The sequence below is a fragment of the Micromys minutus genome (assembly GCF_963924665.1).
Source record: "Micromys minutus genome assembly, chromosome: 20".
NCBI classification, from domain to species: domain Eukaryota; kingdom Metazoa; phylum Chordata; class Mammalia; order Rodentia; family Muridae; genus Micromys; species Micromys minutus.
Genome location: NC_137955.1, coordinates 5,822,347 through 5,845,524, shown reverse-complemented (window position 1 = coordinate 5,845,524; position 23,178 = coordinate 5,822,347). Strand labels below are relative to the sequence as shown.

At 35.8% G+C, this 23,178-nt stretch overlaps 1 protein-coding gene across 1 annotated transcript in view; it reads right to left on the bottom strand.

Moving 5' to 3' along the window:
- ADAMTS6 (ADAM metallopeptidase with thrombospondin type 1 motif 6) overlaps positions 1 to 23,178 on the bottom strand; it is a gene marked incomplete at both ends in the record, with an annotated part of 264,023 nt that overhangs the window by 54,545 nt on the left and 186,300 nt on the right. Inside the window, 3 exons of the mRNA XM_080933513.1 lie at positions 9,652 to 9,732; positions 10,532 to 10,655; positions 12,244 to 12,377. Coding sequence (XP_080789639.1) covers positions 9,652 to 9,732; positions 10,532 to 10,655; positions 12,244 to 12,377 — 339 coding nt within the window. The remainder of the gene's footprint in view (positions 1 to 9,651; positions 9,733 to 10,531; positions 10,656 to 12,243; positions 12,378 to 23,178) is intronic.

The window sequence follows — 23,178 nt, the reverse complement described above, 5'->3', positions numbered from 1 at the left end:
CAGCCTTGTTGTGTCTAAAAGTACACTTCATGTAGCACTTAGCTGATACACAGAAGGAACATCAAGAAAAAAACCCATAAAATCCTTACTCAGCACAGCATGAGAAGTATTCTAGAAACTTATTCTAAAAGGTGGGAAATCACTTTCATTCCCAGGAACCAAGCCAGAGCTAGATCTGGAGTAGGATCCAGAGTGAAGCCCAGACATTAGTCCAGAGTAGTTCTCAGATACAAAGATGTTGGGGAAAGACTACCTATTGCAGAGGAATTCCTAGCAGCAAGACTGGATCCAGGACAGAAACATGAGAGAAACCAGTCAGAACTCAGTAAGAAGGGTGCTTATTCCTAGGGAGTGCCCACTCTATCAATCAGTAGTTAAATCTCAGGAGAAGAATACAGATCAAAAAGAAAAATGATATCTCAACCATACTACAATATAGCCTCCTTATGATGACCAACCAAACAACCAAACTCCCTAAATCTAACTCTCATGTGGAAACCACTACACAAGAGTACAAGTAATATGAAAACCCAAGACAACTTGCCTCCTCCAAAAAGTACCAATCCCAGATAATGGCCCTGAGTGAGAAATACCTACATAAAAATTCTAGACAAAAAAATTCAAAAGAATAATTATAAACACGCTTAAAGAAATGAATGAGTATGGCCTACATGGCCTCTAAGGAGTAAGAAACCCTGGACCACTCAGCTCCCAGCAAGGACACTGAGAGAAAGAGATAGGCCCTCAGTTGCTGAGGAGTCCCCATCCCAACTCGGCCCCCAACACTGAGCATCTCCCTCACAATTTCCATCCCAGACCCCCATAATAATTGGAGGGGCCTAGGGAGCCCTCCCTACTCTCTTGAATACCCTCAATAAAGTTCTGCTGCTCTCCTCAAAAAGAAATGAATGAGTAAACAGTTGAATGAAGTAAAGAAGCCAACATACAATATAAAAATTAAAATATTGAAGAAAACCCAAATTGAGATGTTAGAGATAAAAATCAATCAAAAAATAAAAAATTAAGAGAAAAGCCTCGCCAATAAATAGAACAAAGGGGAAATAGGCTCTCAGGAGTTGAAGAATGTATGAATGGAATATGTGAAGCAGTTTGGGGTCCCATGAAACACCAAGTCTTTAAACTGGAGACATGGAAGGAGAAGAACTACATTTCAAAAACATAAAAAGCATTTTTAATACAATCATAGCAGAATATTTTCTAACTCGAGGAAAAGTGAAATCCATCTAGGAATATAAGGATTGCAGAACACCAAATAGCTCCAGAAAAAAACTTCCCATACCACCCCATAGTCAAATATACTAAGTATCAAGAACAGTGAAAATTAATCAAAAGCTGCAAGAGAGAAACGCCAAGGTACCTATAACAGAGGCCTATCAAAATAGCTGACATTTTAAATGAAACTTTTAAAAGGCCTTGAGAATAGGTATTTCAAGGGAAGATTACAGCTGTTAGACCAGATTGTGATGCTTGGCAAAACTCTATGTTACAATGTGGAGAGAAAGAAAAAACACTTATAATGAAAGCAGGTTATGGGAGTTTATGACCATTAGGCCTCCCGACAAAAGACACTGAAAGTAATGCTTTGCACTAAAAAGGATGGAGAGCCGAACACAGGCTGGCATGGGGCCGGGAGTAACTCATGCTGGAACAGCAGTAAGGTAAACAAAGATTAAGACCAACACTGTAACATCCAGGACAGGAGTTCATATATATCTTTCAATATCAGTGAACAGGGCTTTGATCAAGGTTGCCTGATGATGTTTTTTAAAAAAATGAAAGAAAAAGAAAAGTCACAAACACAAATTTATAATCTCTACAAAAATGGGCAAATTATCATAACTAGGGTCTCAAAATATAAGGGAAGTAAAAAACAAAATTAGTTGAGGGCTGAAAAGATTCAGTTTAGGGCAAATGTCAGTCTTATAGAGAACCTAAGTTCAGTTCCTAGTACCATGCAGATTGGCTCAATTCTGTCTATAACTGTAACTTCAGAAGATCTGATACTACAGTCACCAATATGCACACACCTGAACATAGACATACACACACAGAATTAAAACTAATAAAATTATCTTTCAAAATAAAAGACCTGAGTTACATAACAATAATAATTAAAATTGGAAAATAAACTTAAAGTTGAAACCATTTATAATGTTATTGCAAACTAGAAAATAAAGAAGTGGGCTTGCCTAGTATGTACATGATCCTAGATTTGAATCTACCACTGACTGCTCAAAACACCAAAATTACTAATGTCAGAAAACATGTACAAAACCTGTATAATATAATATCAACAAAAGAAACCTAAAGTAGGCTAAAATAAATATACAAGTATATTTAACAGGTACTCTAATATATATTTAAGATGTTAATTCTACACAACTGAAGTAGAAAAGCAAAAAATAATTAGAAAAAAAGCACAAACTCAAAGATTTAACGCCTAGAAACTTCAGTCCTGACAGAAAGTCTCCACTGTCCAATACAGTATGGTTTTGTTTAAAAGATAGACACATAGAAAAAAATCAGGAATATAGACAACAAATAAACTCATGTTCAGCCGATGTCTAACAAAGGTGGCATTGTCATTCAATAGAGGAAATGACATGCTTTTTAAAATGTGATGCTACAGAAATTTACTATCTATAAGGGAAAAAGAATCTCAGACCTTACTTTATACATTCTATAATAACTAATTTAAATGGGCTATGTTTCATGTAAAAGCGAAAAAGTATTCTTTGTTCTGTTTTTACTTTTTAGTGCTGGAAACTCAGCTGAGGGCTCTGTGTGTGGTAGGCATCTACTCTACCTCTGAGGTATGCCGAGTAATCCCTTAAAACTATCACTTTTTGTTCCCACTGCAGCAATATAAACCTCTTGAAGAACACGGAAGAGAATGTTCACAATCTTACACACACATTTCTAAGCTAGGACATGAATTCAAGCCATAAAAGTTTCAAGCACACTTTACCTGGGGTAGGAGGAGCATAATTTCTACCTAGTTTAGGTTACACAGCAATGTTCATATTAACCTGGGAAACACAGCAAGGCCCGGTCTCAAAACAAAACAAAACAAAACAAAAAACCCAAGGGATAAAAATAGCTAAAATGTTTATTAGACACGTGACAAAAGAAGGTATCCAGCCTGGTGTGGTGTTCCACAACTCTAATCTCAGCATCTAAGAAGCAGAGACATGTGAGTCTCCAAGTTTTAGGCCATCCTACTCTATACAGTAAGTTTCAGAACAGACAGAGCTACATGCTGAGACCTCACAAAATAAATTAAAACAAATTATTTCCATATGATTACCAAGTATTGACAATAATATCGAAAATTGGAACTCCTCTGAATAGCATTCATGTAGTTTAGAATACAACCATATATTTCTTTTTTTTATCCCAGGTATTTTGGGATAAAACCAAAAAGTTGAAGAATTTCGGTTTGGAATGTGATGACCTTACATACTTTGTAAAATGCTGACTTACCTAGTTGCTTTTTGTGTGTGGCTAGATGACTGTTCTGTTAGTTAATTTTAAGCCTATATTTGTGTAGAAGTTTCTTGAGATTAAAACCTTCCAGGAAGGTTAAACAATAGGTGTTTTAAGGGGAGCTCTGGAAAGTTTCTTAAATCAGGAAATAAGCACATGAAATTTTCTCCAGAAGTTTCTGAAACTGAGTAGTCCTGTTTCCAAGACCATATGAGGTGTAGAGTCACCGTCAGGTGAGCCATGGTGAAAGGAAGACTCTAAGACAAGGCCAGCCCCTTGGAAGAAGCAGAGACCAACCAAGTATCTTCAAACTGGTTCACCTGGAAAGAGCACTGCTCAGCCTAATGAGCTTCCTGCAGGCTGTGCAGTATATTCCAGGTTCCCAACCTTTGGGAATGATCATCTCTGCTGAGCTGGGATTAGTGAGGCAGACATAGGAGTAATCTCTGCTTTTGTAAGGAACCCCTTATCTATAGCCCTACAAGTAACAGTGACTTTGGTAGTGTCCAGCTTCAATGTCTTCACTTTCCTCTCTCCAGTGTTTAGATGTTTGTTCACATTTCCTCATGAACAGTGTCACATAACAATGTACTCTTAAAAGATATAGTTCCAGGATTTATTATTTAACTCAAAGTTTAAACTTGTTGATCTACATCTTTCCACTTATTATTAGTCTCCTATCAAGACATGCTGGAATCAACCTTTTTTTCTATTTTGTTTCTACGAGATGCATATTTTTATAGTGTACATATAAATGTTGTCATGTGCTATCTATGTCTGTGTCTGGTTTACATCATTTTGCAAAATGTCTTTTGATTTTGTTCATGTTATATAGACAGCAGGATTTTCTTGTTTTATCTTTATTTTCCTTTTTTCAATTTTTAAAAGTAAAATATGACTTCCCCCTTTCCACCAACCCCTCCCATGTCCTCCACTCCCTTTCAAATTCATGACCTCTTATTATTTAATTATTATTGTTGTTTGATAAACACACACACATACACACACACCACAACCTGAAAAGTGTTGATGTCTATATGAAGGCGAGGGCAAGCACAAGATAAGGCAAGGCATATGATTGGGCCATGAAAAAGATAGGTAGGGACAGAGTTTTGGAAAGGAGAGGAGGAGAAGCCAAGATGGAGGAGGAAGAAGATAATCCATCTCTGTGTGGCTTTAATAGCCATAGGAAATTATGAATATTTTGTAAGGGATAGATTATTATAGGACAATTTCTCATCTAGGTGGGCAGTTTATACCAATATCAACTGGTTCTGAGTTTATTGTGTAGACATTTTGTGGAATGGTAATTTATTAAAATGAATCTGATTGATAAACTACAAGCCTCTAGAGTTTTGGTGTTGCCAGGTTTCTAGGAATGTAAGCAGAGTTCACGATGGGGAGCCACAGGAGGGCAGCCTCTGCTGAAGACAGAGAGTAGCCGGGGGTAGTGTGGTGTGGTGCACAGGAACAGTCCGCCACTTTTTAAATATTTACCACTTCAGGTGGCGCCCATCGTGGGGAAAGAATCCACTAAAAATGTAAGAATATCAGCCTGAGAATTAGAATTAGTTAGAGTTTATTTTCTAAGTGAGAGCCAGTTGACCCATGAGGAGTAAGTGATGGCTCAAGGGTGTGAACCTTAAATAAAGAATAGGGCAAACTCAGCTCATATTCTCTGTGGTCCCCTGCTGTGAGATGAGACAAGATGACTGCTCTAAGGCAGAAAGTTTTAAAGTTTGGTTTATTTGCTTTAAAGATGATATGAAGATAATGCTCTATCTTACAGGATATTCATATTCTTTCTAATGTGGGCTCCATGGGAATTTTAAATTAAAATCCTGGTTTGACAAGCTCCCTGCTTCTTATTAGCAGGTATTACAGAAGTGTGATTAAATTGTTTTTACAGTTAAAAGGAGAGAATACAGACTTTGCCCGAGTCACACGGGAAATTCTGCCCACAGTTCACAACTAGTACAGAGAAAAATTGAAGTCTGTTGCACCATGCAGAGTGCATAACAGATGTTTATTATAGAAGTTATTAGTAAGTGTCTGATGTTCCAAGCAGAGAGCATAATAGATAAAGGCTGCCTACTTCCTATAGGTAGGTATTAGTGAAACTTTACTTTAAAGATGGTATATTAAAGTCTGCAGGATAATTTATATTCTTTCTAATGTGGGCTTCATAGAAATTTTGGGTTGATTTTCTGGCATGACAGATTAGAGAGGCCTAGAATAGTCTCATGCAGTGTTTTAGTTTACGTCATTTATTTTGAATTGTTGAATTTTCAAAATGGGTGTGATTCTGAGTTTTGTGTTTATATTATTTCTCTGGGAAAGAATGCACGATATAAGCTTTTTTGGTTGCCAAATACAGGACATACTTTTTTGGGAGGAAGGTTTTGTCTTTGTGGTTTTAGAAAGGGTGACTAGACTCTAAACACCTTCCGGAGTTATATAGATCAGATTTGATAGAGGGAGACCTCAAATAACAAATTCATGGCTCTGAGTTTATTGTTGGGGTATTTTCAAGATAATTCATTAAGAGTAGTTAACGAACAACAGTCCAGACTACTTTACATAGATAGATGGTTTTCAAAAACATCAGGAATTCACAAAATACGACATCTAATATTACTTAACATTTGTTAAGACATCTGCTCCTAATAGCTCCCCTTTTGTGGATTAAAAGAAGAAATTGAGCATCTCCACCTCCAAGTAGGTAGCCACTGGGCAGAACTTGCCTATATTTTCTACAGACCTGTACTGTTCTCGAGAGGACACAATTTACAAGTTAGGACAGCTTAGTTCTTCTGAGACAGAATAAGCTAGTTCTTACTAATTCCTGTTTCACTAAGGCCTGTCAGATTCCCGGGCCAGAAGGCTGAGGACTGATGCTCTCATGTTTTGCTAACAGGGAACTGCACAGGTAGGCAGCTATTTCTGTAACTTGTCTCAGTTCTGGAAGCCGTGTTAGGCTTCCTATGCTTTCAGTTAGTATTGATTGTTCTCTAATTTCTAATGGGGTTGAAGACTTATTATATAGTCTCATGGCTCATCCAGGCTGTTTAACGTTGAGAAAACATTTAATTAGTTATCACATACTATACAAGCTAACCAGAACGTAACATATAGATTTTAAGCCTTTCTTAAGCTAGGATAGATAACAGACTATTCTATTTAATTGACAAAAATGGTCAATTGGGTGTTAGGTGAATTTTATAATTTGTATAAAATTACAAAATGGTAATAGCTATGCTTAGCTTACATTTGAGAGAAAAGCTTTTTTTTCTCTTTTAATCAGACAGAAAAGGTGAATTGTTGATGTCTATATGCAGGTGAGAGCAGGCACAAGATAAGGCAAGGCCTGTTATTGGGCAGTGAGAAAAATAGGCAGGAACAGAGTTTTGGAAAGGTGGAAGAGATAGGGAAGGAGGGAGAAGAAGCTGAGGTGGAGGAGAATGAAGATGACCCACCGCTGTGTGGCTTTAAATAGTCAACAGGTAGCTATGAATATCTTATAAGGGATTGATTATTATAAGACAATCCGTCTTATCTAGGTAGGCTGTTTGTATCAATATTAATTGGTTCTGAGTTTACTGTGTGGATGTTTTGTAGAGTGGGGACTTATTGATATAAATCTGATTGATTAATTACAAGCCTGTGGAATTTTGATTTTACAAGGTTGTTGGGAATGAGAGCAGGGTCCACAGCAGAGAGCCATGAATGAGATGGGACTAGTTATGGAGGCGGAGAGACCGCCCGCCACATGGCCCAGAGGATAGCCAGCAGCAGGGAGTGGGTGGAGACATTTTGCTGATTGAGATGAAAATACCCCACAAATGCCATGTGGCTTTAGGATACCAGTGATATCGAGGGTTGGTGCTTCTTTTTCTAATATTTACCACTAGACTGAGGAGTCTGTTTAGTGTTGCTTATATGTATATTTCTTAGGATTAACCACTTAGAGTTGGATTAGATAATCATTTTGTGTATCTATCTATGGGAAAAAAATAAATTCTACCTCTCTTACCTTTTAAGAACCTGTATCTCTAATCTAAGGGTAAAAGCCCTGTGTGAGTTCTTCCTTCTGTTTTGGTTTGTTACGTCTTGTTAAAAGAGCCATATTTCTTTTTCATTTTTAATGGTGAGTAGGTTGATGTCAAGGCAATATATAATTGAGAGTGGGGTGGGACAAAGTTTGGTAAGCCATAGAGAAGGAGAAGCAGGAGATTCAAGATGGAGGTGGCAAAGGAGGATGGTTCAGATTAAGTTGAACTAGATCAATTTTATCTTGTCTAAGTGGGCAGATTTTTTGTTTGGATGTATTGTGGATTTAACATACAAATCTATTTGATAAGTTGATTTTTGAGTCATGATTTTACTGGGCTGCAGAGGACCATGTGGGACCAGGTGCCTGGCTTCACACTGTAGCTTCAGTGGAGTGAGACCACAGGACTGGTAGCTACAGAACTCTTTTAAAATATTTCACAACAATGATATGCGTATGTATGTGTCTATGCATGTAGTGCAGTATCCCAGACTCAGGAACAAGGTGTCAGATTCCATGGAACTGAAGTTATAGGCAGTAGTTAGCTGCTCAACACACAGGCTGAGACCTGAACTCATGCCCTCTGAAAAAGCAGTACATGCTTTTAGCTTTCTTTCTTTGTTTTATTTATAAGATTGATGGATATTCCTTACATAAATATAATACGACTGTCTTATTCTTTCATTCCTTAGCACATACTTAGGTTATTTGTATATCATAGATTTTTGTGGACAATGCTGTAATAAATTTGGAGTGTAGCAATATCTTTGATATGGTGGGTAACTCTATTATTAATATTAATCTTAACAATATTAGTAATATTAATAATGATTAATATTCTAATAAACAACCATTCTCTTTCCTCTAATGACTGCAGTGTTTTGTAATCTTTCTCTTTTTCTCGCTATTTGTCTGTCCTGTCCCTCTCTATTGCTCTGTCTTTGTTTCTCTTTTCTCTCTCCAGGGTCTTTTATAACCTAGGTGGCCTGGAACTTACCATGCAGCTGAGGTTAGCCTTTAACTCCTGATCCTCCTGTCCCTACCTCCCAAGTTCTGGGATTTCTGGGATTCATTATCACTGTCATGGAACTGTCTTAAAAAATTAAAAGTTAAATTAAAAATTTTAACTTTTTAAAAAGATAAATGAGGTCAGTTCCTTTTAGGAATTTATCCAGGAGAAATAAAAACATATATTCACAGAAAGTTTGCTTATGACTGTTCAAAGAAACTTTATTCAGGGACAGGAAAATCATTTAGTTGGGAAAGTATATGTATTGTAAGCATAAGAACCTGAAGTTGATCCTCAGAACTCTCATTAAAAAATATGTGGGTCAGTGGCCTGTGCCTGTAATCCCAATTTTGGGGACCAAGAAATAGCTGGATTTCTCAGGTTCAGTAGCCAGCCAGTCTAAACTAATCCACAAGCCCCTGGTCCCAGTTAAAAATTCTATCTCAAAAAAAGTGAAAGACTGTTGAAACATGACAGCTAATGTTCTTCACATGAAAAAATACATGTGCACATGCACCAGGACACGCAGACACACAGATACAGACACACACACACACACAAATACACATACACACAGAAGCATTACTTACAATAGTTTCAAATATCCATCATCATTGAATAAATATTAATAGAATATTATAAAATTGTAATTATTATATTTATTATTGTAACATACATGTATATATGTATACATACTACACACATAAAAAATTAAAAACATATCAATGTTTGCCTGAGTCCAAGGTTGGGACTAACAATTAAACTGCAGAGAGGAATGAAAGCAATTTAACTACAAAATGAAATAAGGTTTAGAATCAATCATAGATGTGTTTTCTACCTTGTTTGTAACATTTCTATAACTATTAATAATAGTCAAATCATATAGTTATCACATATTCTACTATATGTAAGCCATGCTTAAATAATATTGAGTTAAACATCAGATAACATAGTGAAGTGTAAACTATAAGCTTCTATTTTTTCTGCTTAGTATTTTGTATGTGTATGGCTGTAGCTTGCAACATCTTTCAGTATTATGTCTTTTACATCACTAATTTTTAAAAAATCTAGCAAAATAACTTACCAATGTAATTTTTTGACATGAAAACTTCTCTTACTTCAATATGAACAGAGCCTCTTGGTATCTGAACCACTTCCATATAACCTGGAATACAGAAGATCACCAGCAATGAGCAGCTACCTAGAAAATGGGTGCTTAGCCTCTAAAATCAGCATTGCTCTCAATTCTCTATTTTCTCCTGTGACTTTGTACTCCATAATTGCAAAATATAAACTAGTCTCTAGTGTATCTATGACGAAATTTTAGAGGAAAAAAATGTTTAATTGGGGAATAGTGGGGGGAACCTGAGGTAGGGTGTGACTACGTAGTCCTTGGGGGGCCTAGAACCTCACTATTAGGACCAAGCTGGTCATGAATTCAAAGATACCTGCCTGCCTGTGCCTAAATATTTTTTGTCTAAAATCATCTCAATATATTTTATGGCCTTAGCATGTGTAATACTGGATCATCTTTCTTTTCTCAATGCATTCTCCTCACACTAATGCTCTATGAGTTTCCACAGTTTGAAGAAGCATGGGAAGTTGGAAGACATAGTATCACTCCCTTACACTCAAAGCTACCCAATGAGGCTGAGAGAACGAAATTACCTATGCCTGGGAATTCAAAGCCAGACTGGGATGTTGAGCCCTAAATGGAAGACTATTTGCCTAGCATGGTCAAAAACTTACTTTTAATTTTCAGTAAGCTGTCCTTCCCAAAACACTAAGTCAAATTGCATTAAGATAACTTTGTAACGCCACATTTAATATGTAAGAAACTGAAAGGACCACTAGGGAAAAGATACTTCTGGCCTACACAAAGGAGGTTTTCAGTAGGGAAGAAAGGAAAAGCAAGAGTCTTTCCTACTGCAGTCCACCAGAGGAAGAATTCTTTCTGTACTCACCTCCTCTGGGCAATGAGTCATTGAAGAACCCTTCAATGGCATCACAGGTGCTTCCATCCCCACCACAGACTCGGCACCTATCTTCCCTAGCATCAGATCCCAAAATATTATCACAACCTACATGCTGAAAATAGAGAATATTCAGTGTGTCAAAAAGGGAAATTCCTGAAACCATAACTAATCAAATACATATAACGTAGTTATTTACTTGTATTTCCAGTAAAGGAAATCAAAATAGGAAATATTTTCCCATCTAATGTCATTCTCAAGTATAGCTAACATTTCTAAATACTTAAACTTACAAAAAATTATTTCCTAGAAATATAACTACTTCTAACTTAAATTTCTCTTTTGTTAACAGATACAATGTTCTAATCCTTTAGAATATTGTAATGTATTAGTAACAGATTCTTCCTTTTAATACCAGTCAAGTAATTCAAGAACTATGAAAAATGACTTATGGTCCTCTACAGGGCTGTAACAGAGGGGACCCTACGGGGCTCCTCCTCTGCAGGGATATAATAGAGAGTCTGTCTGCCCTTCCTAAACCATGGCATTTGTCAGCCCATTGTTACTGATAGTTGCTAATAATAATGTTCAAACCTGAGTAAGATTTTTAAACAAACATATACAAGTTTCTAATTTGGGAATCAAATTGTCTTTTAAAAAAAAGAGATGTAAGCATTCGATTTAAGAAGCCAAGATGAATGGTGTCTTTAAATACAAAAATATGAATTTTAACATGTATATGATATATTTTGATTCCTGAATTTATACATCTGAAATTTCCACAAATAAAACCTAGAATTATATTTTGTCACCTAAAAAACTGTCATACAACATATTTTCTATGAGAAGATAAAGTACTATACAAATACACACAAACACAAATCTCTTTTTTTATTTACACACACATACACAAACACACACACACATACATTAACTGAATCATCAGATCTAGAAGCAAGTTATCCAAAGGAAATTGCAAATTATGAAGGTAATCAAAACACTGCTTTTATCTCCTTGTTCTCAGTTTATATCACTCAGTAATGTGTGCTTCTCTTCAAAGTAAAACAAGCAAAACAAGTTATGAGAACAGTGGTTTTGTGGCTTTTCTTATTATGATAAGATTCATAGATTTGGTCCCAACCCTTTCCAAGCTGTCTGGCTAATGCTAAAGTAAATGCTTTAATAAGTCTGACTGTGTAATGAAAACCATCAAAATTCTTTAAAAGGAGATAAAGTAGGTGGAACATAGCTATTTCACAGTTTGAGAAAAAAATTACTCAATTAAATACATAAAGCCTTCCAAGAAGAACATATGGTAGCCACATGAAGAAGAGTTGAATCCTTATCCCCTATTTTTATAATATTTGTTTATAAACAGAATGAGGGAATACAAATTAAAAATACAAAATTATATCCTTGGAAATTATTGTAAATATAACTAGAATTCTAAAAGATATCACCTTTGCATGGTTTAATAATATGAATGAATCATTCTGGTGTATGTATGCATGTGTGTGTCCACATATATGCATGTGTATGCATGCACGTATATATGTGTGTGTGTGTGTGTGCTGCATTGTTGTTCTTTAATAAAATTTAATTTATCTAAAATGTGGCTTTAAGAAAAATTGAACATAGAACCCAGCAAAAGCTCTCTGAGAGAAGACAAAGACCCCAACAAAGAGAAGTAAAATTTGAGCCACCTTGCATTCTCCATTGATACAGATATCCAGTGAGTCTGCATTGCACTGGGTCCCATCTATCACAGCAGGGGCTCTCTCCGTGTAGAAATTGTAGCCTTCAGCCAGGCAGTTTAATGCACAAGGTTTCACCCCACCTAGACAAATAAAACATAAAGAAAAAATGGAGTGGTTCGTCTAAGAAAAAGAATGATTCAATGCTATTCTTATCAAATTTACAATTCATGTACACACTGTCCGAGAGTGCACATTAGACTCTAATTCTTTTTTAAAACTTTGTGTTTATTTTCATTGCACAAACAACATAAAGCAGTGCCTGCTGAGATGCTTTGTGCTTTAAGCCTTTCAGGTTATATATATCCCACTATATATCAAAAAAGAACCACAGTGGAAGTCACTGACATTTTTTTAAAAAGTATGAAAAGGGCAATGTTTTTAAAATGAGCTAAGAATTCTAGGAGATATGTAAAATAACTTTTAGAACAAATAAGAATTATTTTATAGATTTTGCTAAATTCCATACAAAAACTATACTCTGTCGATCAAGCAGTGATACACACTATTAAAAAATAAAACTAAATCTGTACAAGTCATAAAAACTTCATACTCCAAGGGTCTAGGAAATAATTTCATAAGAGGTCAGCACATCAATGATAAAAGTAAAAATGAAAATAAACTTATGCAATTCTTATTAGGTTAATAAAAGAACACAAAGTGATACATAATATTAGATTTTAGTAGTTGAAATAATACATAGTATGTTTTTTGAGGAAAACATGATGGCTATTTTAGTGTCTCGGAAATGTGTATCTTATAATTATCTAACAATTTGTCTATTTACATACATAAATATATATCTAGATATACACAAAATATATAAATCTATAAATAACTATGTATTTGTGAGTGTGTGCACATGTGTGTATGTGTGAGTGTGCATGTGTGTGCCTTAGTGTGTGTATTTGTAGGTTAGAGAACAAGTCATGAGTTTCATTCCTCTCTCGTTACCATGTGGGTCCTAGGGATCAAATTTAGGTCATTTGGCTTGGTAGATGAGCCATCTTGATGGCCCAGACGTGATTATTTTTAAGTTTGATGTGAAAACAAAAATCATAGCAATGCATGTATATCATGATTTTATTGTATACAGTATATAATATCTCTAACATCAAGAAATAAAGAAACGTATGTCTATATTATCTGAGGACAGTGGCCCATAATTAAGGGACTAAATCTAAGAATATATTTGGTTGAGGAGCTAAGATAGAAGTTTAAGTTACAGAAAATCTATTCAATAAATTTATATTTAAAATTTCTTCAGGTCTGGGGAAAGAAATGAATGTTCAAGATTTAGAGTCACTGGAAATACTAAATATGCATGACCAGAGAAGAGTCTTTCCACAACACATTACAGTCAACATGCTAAAACTATTAGATAAACTATTAAAAATGTTAAGAAAAAATGCCACTCAACAGCAAAGGCAAGAAGGACCCAAATACACACTATTAAACATCTAGACAGAAACTCTAAAACCAGAATAATTTCAATTTCTGCTATTAACTGTCAACCAAAATTATTAATTTTAGTAAGTTATCTTTTAAAATCAACTGTAAAGTGAGCGTATTTCAAGATAAGCTAAAAACTAAGAAATTTATCACCAAATCTGTACTGCAGAAAATATTCAAAAAATATGTTTGGTAGAAAGACTGCTGTAATCATTAGTAAAAATTAAATTACAAGAGAGGAGTAGATTAACAAAGAAAAACATCAACTGTGCAATGCTAAGTAAACCAAATTCTCAATACAAATAGGGAACAAAACAAACAAACTAAAAACAAATAAACAAAAAAACCCAAACCAATAATTAAATCGAGGCTAAAAAAGTCAATAATTTATGAGAATTGCTAATTCCCTCTGAATAATAATCTCAATTCTTCAATTAAAATATGAAGATTAGCACACTGCATTAAAAGAGAACATCTAATTATTTGTTGTCTATAAAAATCTCCTCTTGAGAGACAGAAAGCAGGTAGAATAGGAAGGTGTAAATGGGAAGGAAGATAAAAGGGCAGGGCAGAGGAATGAGTACAGAGAAATAACCAAACTTCATTGTTTGAGAATGCCATATATAAGCCTAAAGATAAAAAGTTTCCTGAAAACCTACAGAAATCCAAATAGATTGGACCAGAAAAGAAATTCCTCCCGACACATAATAGTCAAAACTCCAAATGTTCAAAACAAAGAAAAAATACTAAAACCAGTAAGAGCAAAAGGACATGTCACATATAAAGGCAGACCAATCAGAATCACAACCGACTTTTCAACAGAGACTATGAAAGCTAGAAGATCCTGAACAGACATAATACAGACTCTAAAAAAACACAAATGCCAATACAGATTACTATATCCAGCAAAACTCTTAACATAAATGGAGAGACCAAGATATTCCGGTATAAAACAAGATTTACACAATATCTGACCACAAATCCAGCCCTAGAAAAAACAATAAATGAAAAATCCAATACAAGGAGAGAAAGCATACACCAGGAAAAGCAAAAAAAATAATTTTGCAAAAAAACTAGAAGAAGAATGACACACAAACAAAATTCTACTTCTAATAACAAAAATAACAGGAAACAAAAACAATATTTTTAAATATCTGTTAACATCAATGGACAGAATTCCCCAATAAATAGACACAGACTATAACTGGATATGTAAACAGGATCCAGCATTTTACTGCATACAGGAAACTCATCTCAGCAACAAAGACAGACAGAGTAAAAGGCTGAGAAATAAACTTCCAAGCAAATGGTCCCAGGAAACAAGCTAGAGTAGCCATTCTAATATCAAATAAAATAGATTTTCAACCAAAAGTTATCAAAAAAGATAAGGAAGGGCACTTTTTACTCATCACAGGAAAAATCTATCAAGATGAACTCTCAATCTTGAACACCTATGCTCCAAATACAAGAGCACCCACATTCATAAAAAAAACCCTACTAAAGCTCAAAGCATATATTGGACTGAACACAATAATAGTGGGAGACTTCAATAACACATTGTCATCAATAGATAGATCATAGAAGCAGAAACTGAACAGAGACACAGCAAAACTAGCAGAGGTTATGAACCAATTGGAATTAACAGACATCTACAGAACACTTCATCTTAAAACAATATATATATACACCTTTCTTCTCAGCAACTCACCATATAGTTGGTCACAAAACAAGCCTCAACAGACATAAGAAGATTGAAATACTCCCATGCATCCTATCAAATCACCATGAACTAAGGCTTGTCTTTAATAACAACAAAGACAACAAGAAGCCCACATACACATGAAAGCTGAGCAATACTATACTCAATGATAACATGCTCAAGGAACAAATAAAGAAAGAAATCTAAGGATTTTTTAGAATTTAATAAAAATGAAATCACAACATACCTAAACCTATGGGATGCAATAAAAGCAGTACTAAGAGGAAAACTCATAGCTCTGAGTGCCTCCAAAAAGAAACTGGGGAGAGCATGTACTAGCAGCTTGACAGCACAGCTGTAGGCTCTAGAACAAAGAGTAGCAGATACACCCAAGAGGAGTAGATGGCAAGAAATAATCAAACTCAGAGCAGAAATCAACAAGTAGAAACAAAAAGAACCATACAAAGAATCAATAAAACCAGGAGCTGGTTCTTTGAGAAAATCAACAAGATCAATAAACCCATAGCCAGACTAACTAGAGGGCACAGAGAGAGTATCCAAATTAACAAAATCAGAAATGAAAGGAAAGACCTAACGACAGAAACAGAGGAAATTGAAGAAATCATCATATCCTACTACAAAAGCCTACAAAAGTGGAAAATCTGGAGGAAATGAACAAACTTCTAGAAAGATATCAAATGCCAAGGTTACATCAGGAACTGATAAACAAACTAAACAGTCCCATAACACTTAAAGAAAAAGAAGCAGTCATCAAAAGCCTTCCAAACACAAAAAGCCCAGGACCAGATGGGTTCAGTGCTGAATTCTATCAGACATTCCTAGAAAACCTAATACCAATACTCTCCAAACTATTCCACAGAGTAGAGACAAAGGGAACACTCCCCAAATCATTGTTTGAAGCCACAATTACTCTTATAACTAAACCACACAAAGATCCTACAAGGAAAGAGAACTTCAGACCAAACTCCCTTATGAACATTGATGCAAAACTATTCAGTAAAATTCTTGCAAACCAAATTCAAGAACACATCAAAACCATAATTCACCATGATCAAGTAGGTTTCATCTCTGGGATGTAAGGATGGTTCAATATATGAAAATCCATCAACATAATCTGTCATATATACAAACTCAAAAAAAAAAAAAAAAAAAAACACATGACCATCACACTAGAAGCTGAGAAAGCATTTTATGAAATTCAACATCCTTTCATGCTAAAATTCTTGAAAAAAGTAGGAATCCAAGGCCCATCCCTAAACATAGTAAAAGCAATATAAGTTCTTTCACTTTCCTCTTGCCATCTTGTTGTCTGTGATTATACATGGTCTTGTTGTCAGTAATTGGTTCCTGTATTGCCTGTGTCCCTGGGTCTCTGCTGTTCCTGGTGGCTAACACCCTGAACATTTGTTCTGTATGCACAGGCCCTCTGGTTGGAAACCAAGTCCCTACAGCAGAGTTCAATGCAATCCCCATCAAAATTCAAACCCGATTCTTCATAGAGTTGGAAAGAGCAATGTGCAATTTCATCTGAAATAGCAAAAGACCTAGAATAGCGAAATCCATCCTCAACAACAAGAAAACATCTGCCAGAATCACTATCCCTAACCTCAAGCTATATTACAAGGCAATTGTGCTAAAAAGTGCATGGTACTGGTACAGAAATAGGCACGTGGATCAATGGAATAGAATAGAAGATTCAGAAATAATCCTTCACATATATAGTCACTTGATTTTTGACAAAGGAGCTGTAAACATTCAATGGAAAAAGGACAGGTTCTTCAACAAATGATGTTGGTCCAACTGGCACTCAGCATGCAGAAGAATGAAAATAGACCCTTTCTTATCTACTTGTACAAAGCTCAAGTGCAAGTGGATCAAAGATCTCCACATTAAACCAGATACACTGAAACTATTAGATGAGAAATTAGGAAAAACCTTAGAACACATGGGCACAGGAGAAAATTTCTGAACAGAACACCAATGGCTCATGCTTTAAGGTCAAAGATTGACAAATAGGACTTAATGAGATTGCAAAGTTCCTGTAAGGCTAAGGACACTGCCAAGAAAACAAAATGGCAGCCAACAGATTGGGAAAAGATCTTTGCCTACCCCACACCAGATAGAGGCCTAATATTCAAAGTATACAAAAAGTTAGACACCAGAGAATTAAACAACCATATTAAAAAATGGAGTACAGAGCTAAACAAAAAGTTCTCAATTGAGGAATATTGAATGGCTAAGAAGCATCTAAGGAAGTGCTCGACATCCTTATCCATCAGGGAAATGCAAATCAAAACAACCCTGAGATTCTACCTCACACCAACTAGAATGGCTAAGATCAAAAGTTCAGGTGACAGCACATGCTGGCAAGGATGTGGAGAAAGAGGAATACTTCTCCATTGTTGGTGGGGTTGCAAACTGATACAACCACTCTGGAAATCAGTCTGGCGATTCCTCAGAAAATTGAGCATTGTACTACCTGAAGACCCAGTTATTCCACTTCTGGGCATATATGCCAGACACGCTCCAAAATACAACAAAGATACATGCACTACAATGTTCATAGAAGCCCTATTTATAATAGCCAGAAGCTGGGAAGAACCCAGATGTCCTTCAGTAGATGAATGGATACAAAAATTGTGGTATATTTATACAATGGAGTACTACTCAGCTATCAGAAACAATGACTTTATGAAAATCTTAAGAAGATGTATGCATCTAGAGAATATCATCCTGAGTGAGGTAACCCAGTCACAAAAGAACAGATATAATATATAGTCACTTATAATTGGATACTAACCCCAGAAAGCTCTGAAGACTCCCAGAAACAACTCACAGACTATATGAAGTTCAAAAAAAAACAAAGGCCAAAAAAAAAAAAAAAAAGAAAAAAAAAAAAGAAAAAGAAAAGAAAAGAAAAGAAAAGGGAAACATAACAACAGAAATTAAAAGAATTTAAAAAATATTATCAGATAATAATACAAAAGTCCATGTTCAAGAAAACTTGAAAATCTTGATGAAATGAACAATTTTCTAGACAGATACCCAATACCAAAGTTAAATTAGAATCAGATAAACAATCTAAATAGTCCCATAACACTTCAAGAAATAGAAGCAGTCATTAGAACACTCCCAACCAAAAACAGCCCTGGAGCAGATGAGTTTAGTGCAGAAGTTTGTAAGATCTTCAAAGAAGACCAAACCTTCAAACTATTTCACAAAATAGAAACAGAATAAACAGGACCTAATTTGTTCTTTGAAGCCATAATTATGCTTATACCCAAACCACAAAATGATCCTACAAAGAGAGAACTTCAGACCAATTTTTCTTATGAATATCTATCCAAGATTTCTTAATAAAATTCTCACAAACCAAACCCAAGAACACATCAAAACCTATCATGGTCAAGTAGTCTTCAACCAAGGGATCCAGAGATAGTTCAATAAATGGGAATCCATCAACGTAATCCACTATATAAGCAAATTCAAAAAGAAAAGGATTTAATCATCTCACTAGATGCTGAAAAATCCTTTGAAAAAATTCAACACCCCTTAATGAAAAAAACACTTGGAAAGATTAGGATTTCAAGGCCTGTATCAAAATAGTAAAAACAATATTTAGCAAACCAGTAGACAACATCAAACTAAATGGTGAGAAACTTAAGCAATCCCACTATAATCATGGAGTAGATAAGGATGTTTACACTCCTACCTACTTAGGATAGTACTAGAAGTTCTTGCCAGAGCAATTAGAGCAAAAGGAGGTCAAAGTGATACAAATCGGAAAGGAAGAAGTCAAAATATCACTATTTGCAAAGGATATGATAGTATACTTAAGTGATATCAAAATTTCCACCAGAGAACTCCTAAACCTGATAAACAACTTTAGCAGTGTAGTGGATAGTAAATTAACTCAAAAAAATCAGTAGCCTTCCTCTATTCAAAGGATAAACAGAATGAGAAAAAAATTAAAGAAACGACACCCTTTCTCCACATGTTTGTCCTTTGAGTATAGGAAGGCTACTGATTTCTTTGAGTTAATTTTTTATCTAGCCACTTTGCTGAACTTGTTTATCAGCTGTAGGAGTTCTCTGGTAGAATTTTTGGGGTCACGTCATCAGCAAAGAGTGATGATTTTATCTCTTCCTTTCTGATTTGTATCCCCTCGATCTCCTTTTGCTGTCTACTTGCTCCAGCCAGGACTTCCAGTACTATGTTGAATAGGTAGGGGGAGAGTGGGCAGCCTTGTCTAGTCCCTGATTTTAGTGGGATTGCTTCAAGTTTCCCACCGTTAAGTTTCATGTTGGCTGTTGGTTTGCTGTATATTTCTTTTATTATGTTTAGATATGGACCTTGGATTCCTGTTCTTTCCAGGACTTTTAACATGAAGGGGAAGCCTTCCTATATGCAAAGGACAAACATGTGGAGAAAGAAATTAGGGAAAATGTACCCTTCACAATCGCTACAAAAACTATGAAATACCTTGGTGTGACTCTAACTAAGTAAGTGAAGGACCTGTATGACAAGAACTTAACACCTCTAAAGAAGGAAATTGAGGAGGATCTCAGAAAATGGAAAGATCTCCCATGCTCATGGATTGGAAAGATCAACATTTTCAAAGTGGCCATCCTACCAAAAGCAATCTACAGATTCAATGCAATCCCCATCAAAATTCTAACACAGTTATTCATGGAATTGGAAAGATCAATGTGCAATTTCATATGGAACAACAAAAGACCTAGAATAGTGAAATACATCCTCAACAACAAGCAAACATCTGCAGAAATCACTATCTCTGACCTCAAGCTATATTACAAGGCAATTGTGCTGAAAACTGCATGGTACTGGTACAGAAATAGGCATGTGGATCAATGGAATAGAATAGAAGATCCAGAAATGAGCTCTCATGTATATGGTCACCTGATTTTTGACAAAGGAGCAGTAAACATTCAATGGAAAAAGGACAGCCTATTCAACAAATGGTGCTGGTCCAACTGGGACTAAGCATGCAAAAGAATGAAAATAGACCCTTTCTTATCTCCTTATACAAAGCTCAAGTGTAAGTGGATCAAAGATCTCCACATTAAACCAGATACACTGGAACTATTAGATGAGAAAGTAGGGAAAACCTTAGAACACATAGTCATAGGAGAAAACTTTCTGAACAAAACACCAATGGCTCAAGCTCTAAGGTCAAAGATTAACTCCACATCAGATAGAGGCCTAATATCTAAGGTATACAAGGAACTCAAAAAGCTAGACACCAGAGAATCAAATAACCCTATTAAAAAATGGGGTACAGAGCTAAACAAAACATTCTCAGTTGAGGAATATCGAATGGCTGAGAAATATCTGAGGAAGTGCTCGACATCCTTAGCCATCAGGGAAATGCAAATCAAAACAACCCTGAGATTCCACCTCACACCAGTCAGATTGGCCAAGATCCAAAATTCAGATGACAACAGATGCTGGTGAGGTTGTGGAGAAAGAGGAACACTTCTCCACTGTTGGTGGGGTTGCAAACTAATACAACCACTCTGGAAATCAGTCTGGCGATACCTCAGAAAATTGGATATAGTACTACCTGAAGACCCAGCTATTCCACTTCTGGGTATATACCCCAGAGACACTTTAATACACGACAAAAATAAATGCACCACAATGTACATAGCAGTTCTATTTATAATAGCCAGAAGCTGGAAATAACCCAGATGTCCTTCAGAAGATAAATGGATACAAAAATTGTGGTACATTTACGCAATGGAATACTACTCAGCCACCAGAAACAATGACTTAACCAAATTCTTAAGAAAATGGATGCATCTAGAGAATATCATCCTGAGTGAGATAACCCAGTCACAAAAGAACAGACATAATATGCAGTCACTGATAGTGGGAAGCTAACCCCAGAGGCTCGCACTGTCCCAGAAACAACTCACAGACTGTATGAAGTCCAAGAAATAAAACAAAACAAAACAAAAAAAATCTTTAAACAACAAGAAAACTTTGACTATTTCTATGTTACATTTTGTTTTACATGTACTTTATGCTCATTGAAACTATTAAGTTTTCAATGCATAGTATCAAACCTTTAAAAAAATCAAGTACTGTCTAAAAAATATATTCTTATAGTTTTATGTAAAAATTATTTTAAAATCTGAAAAAAAGTACTGACAAAAATGTATTGTATAACTTTATGTAAAAAATGCTTAAAATCTGTACATTTATCTCTGTTTTGTAAAATAAATTTGTTTAAAAAAAATTCAGAACACAAATTAGTAGGAAGCATGAACAGGACCAAGTGAAGGAGTATCAGGTAGGGTGCAAATTTGAAAACGACATTAAATATTCATGGGTTACCTGTATTGAACTTAAAACCATGCCTTCATATTTAAAATGTGTCAAAATAAAATATTGGTGTACCAAAAAATATATTGTTAATTTTAAAGTGAAGGAATATAATAATAATAAATATAATTATCATTAGAAAGTAGAAATTTAAAGATATAAACATTGTAGGAAGTAGAATTATACAAAGCATGAAAGAATTTGAAAATTAAGAATAAACATAAATACAATTTGTATTTTTAAAATGTGGAAACCAGGAAGAGAGACAATATTTGAAATGTAAATATATAAAATAATCAATAAAAATATTTATTAAAGAAAAGAGTTGTCGGCAGAATGGCGGCTCATAGAGGCTGAGCAACTGGTGAGTGGGAGACCAAGACTGCAGGGGAGCAGAGAGATCTCTGCGGTGTGCACACAGACAGTGCACACCCTAACTTGCCCTGCACCGCCTTGCCCGATCCAGCGATTGGGAACAGAAAATTAGAACTTCTGTTTCCACCCGGAGGCGACTTCCGGACGCAGAGCGGAGCCTGGCCTACCTGCCACCCGGATCGGCGGCTCATAGAGGCTGAGCAACTGCGATTGGGAACAGAAAATTAGAACTTCTGTTTCTGCCCGGAGGCGACTTCAGGACGCAGAGCAGAGCCTGGCCCATCTGCCACCCGGAATGGAGACTCCTAGAGGCTGAGAAACTGGTGGGTGGGAGACCTGGGCTGCAGGGGAGCAGAGAGATCTCTGTGGAGTGCACACGGAAAGTGCACCCCCTGGTTTGCCCTGCCCTGCCGTGCCTGATCCAGCAACCAGAAACAAAACATTGGAACTTCTGTTCCCACCCGGCGACTCTGAAGCATAAAACAGGGCTCGACCCATCTGACACCTAGAGCAGTGGAGAACCAGGGACGCAGACCAGATACAAGGGAAAGGCAAGAACATATCACTGACAACAAAATGGCAAGAGGAAAGAGAAAGAGTATATCCCAAGGGAACCAAGACAATCTAGCAACACCAGAGCCCTGCTCTCCCATAACAGCAAACATCGGAATTCCAAATACTCCAGAAAAAGAAGACACAGACCTGAAATCATGCCTCAAGACGCTGATAGAGTTAATTAAACAAGAAAGGGAGGAAAAGCAAAAAGATTCAGAAGCTTTTAAAGAAGAAACAAGAAAAACACTCAAAGAACTCAAAGAACTAGAGAAAAACAGAACCAAAGAAATAAAGGAATGGAAGAGGGAAATTAAAACAGAGATTGACACAATAAAGAAAACACTAAAAGAGATAACCCTAGATTCAGAACACCAAAAAAAGAAATCAGGAGTCACAGAAGCAAGCATTTCCAATAGATTACAAGAGATCGAAAA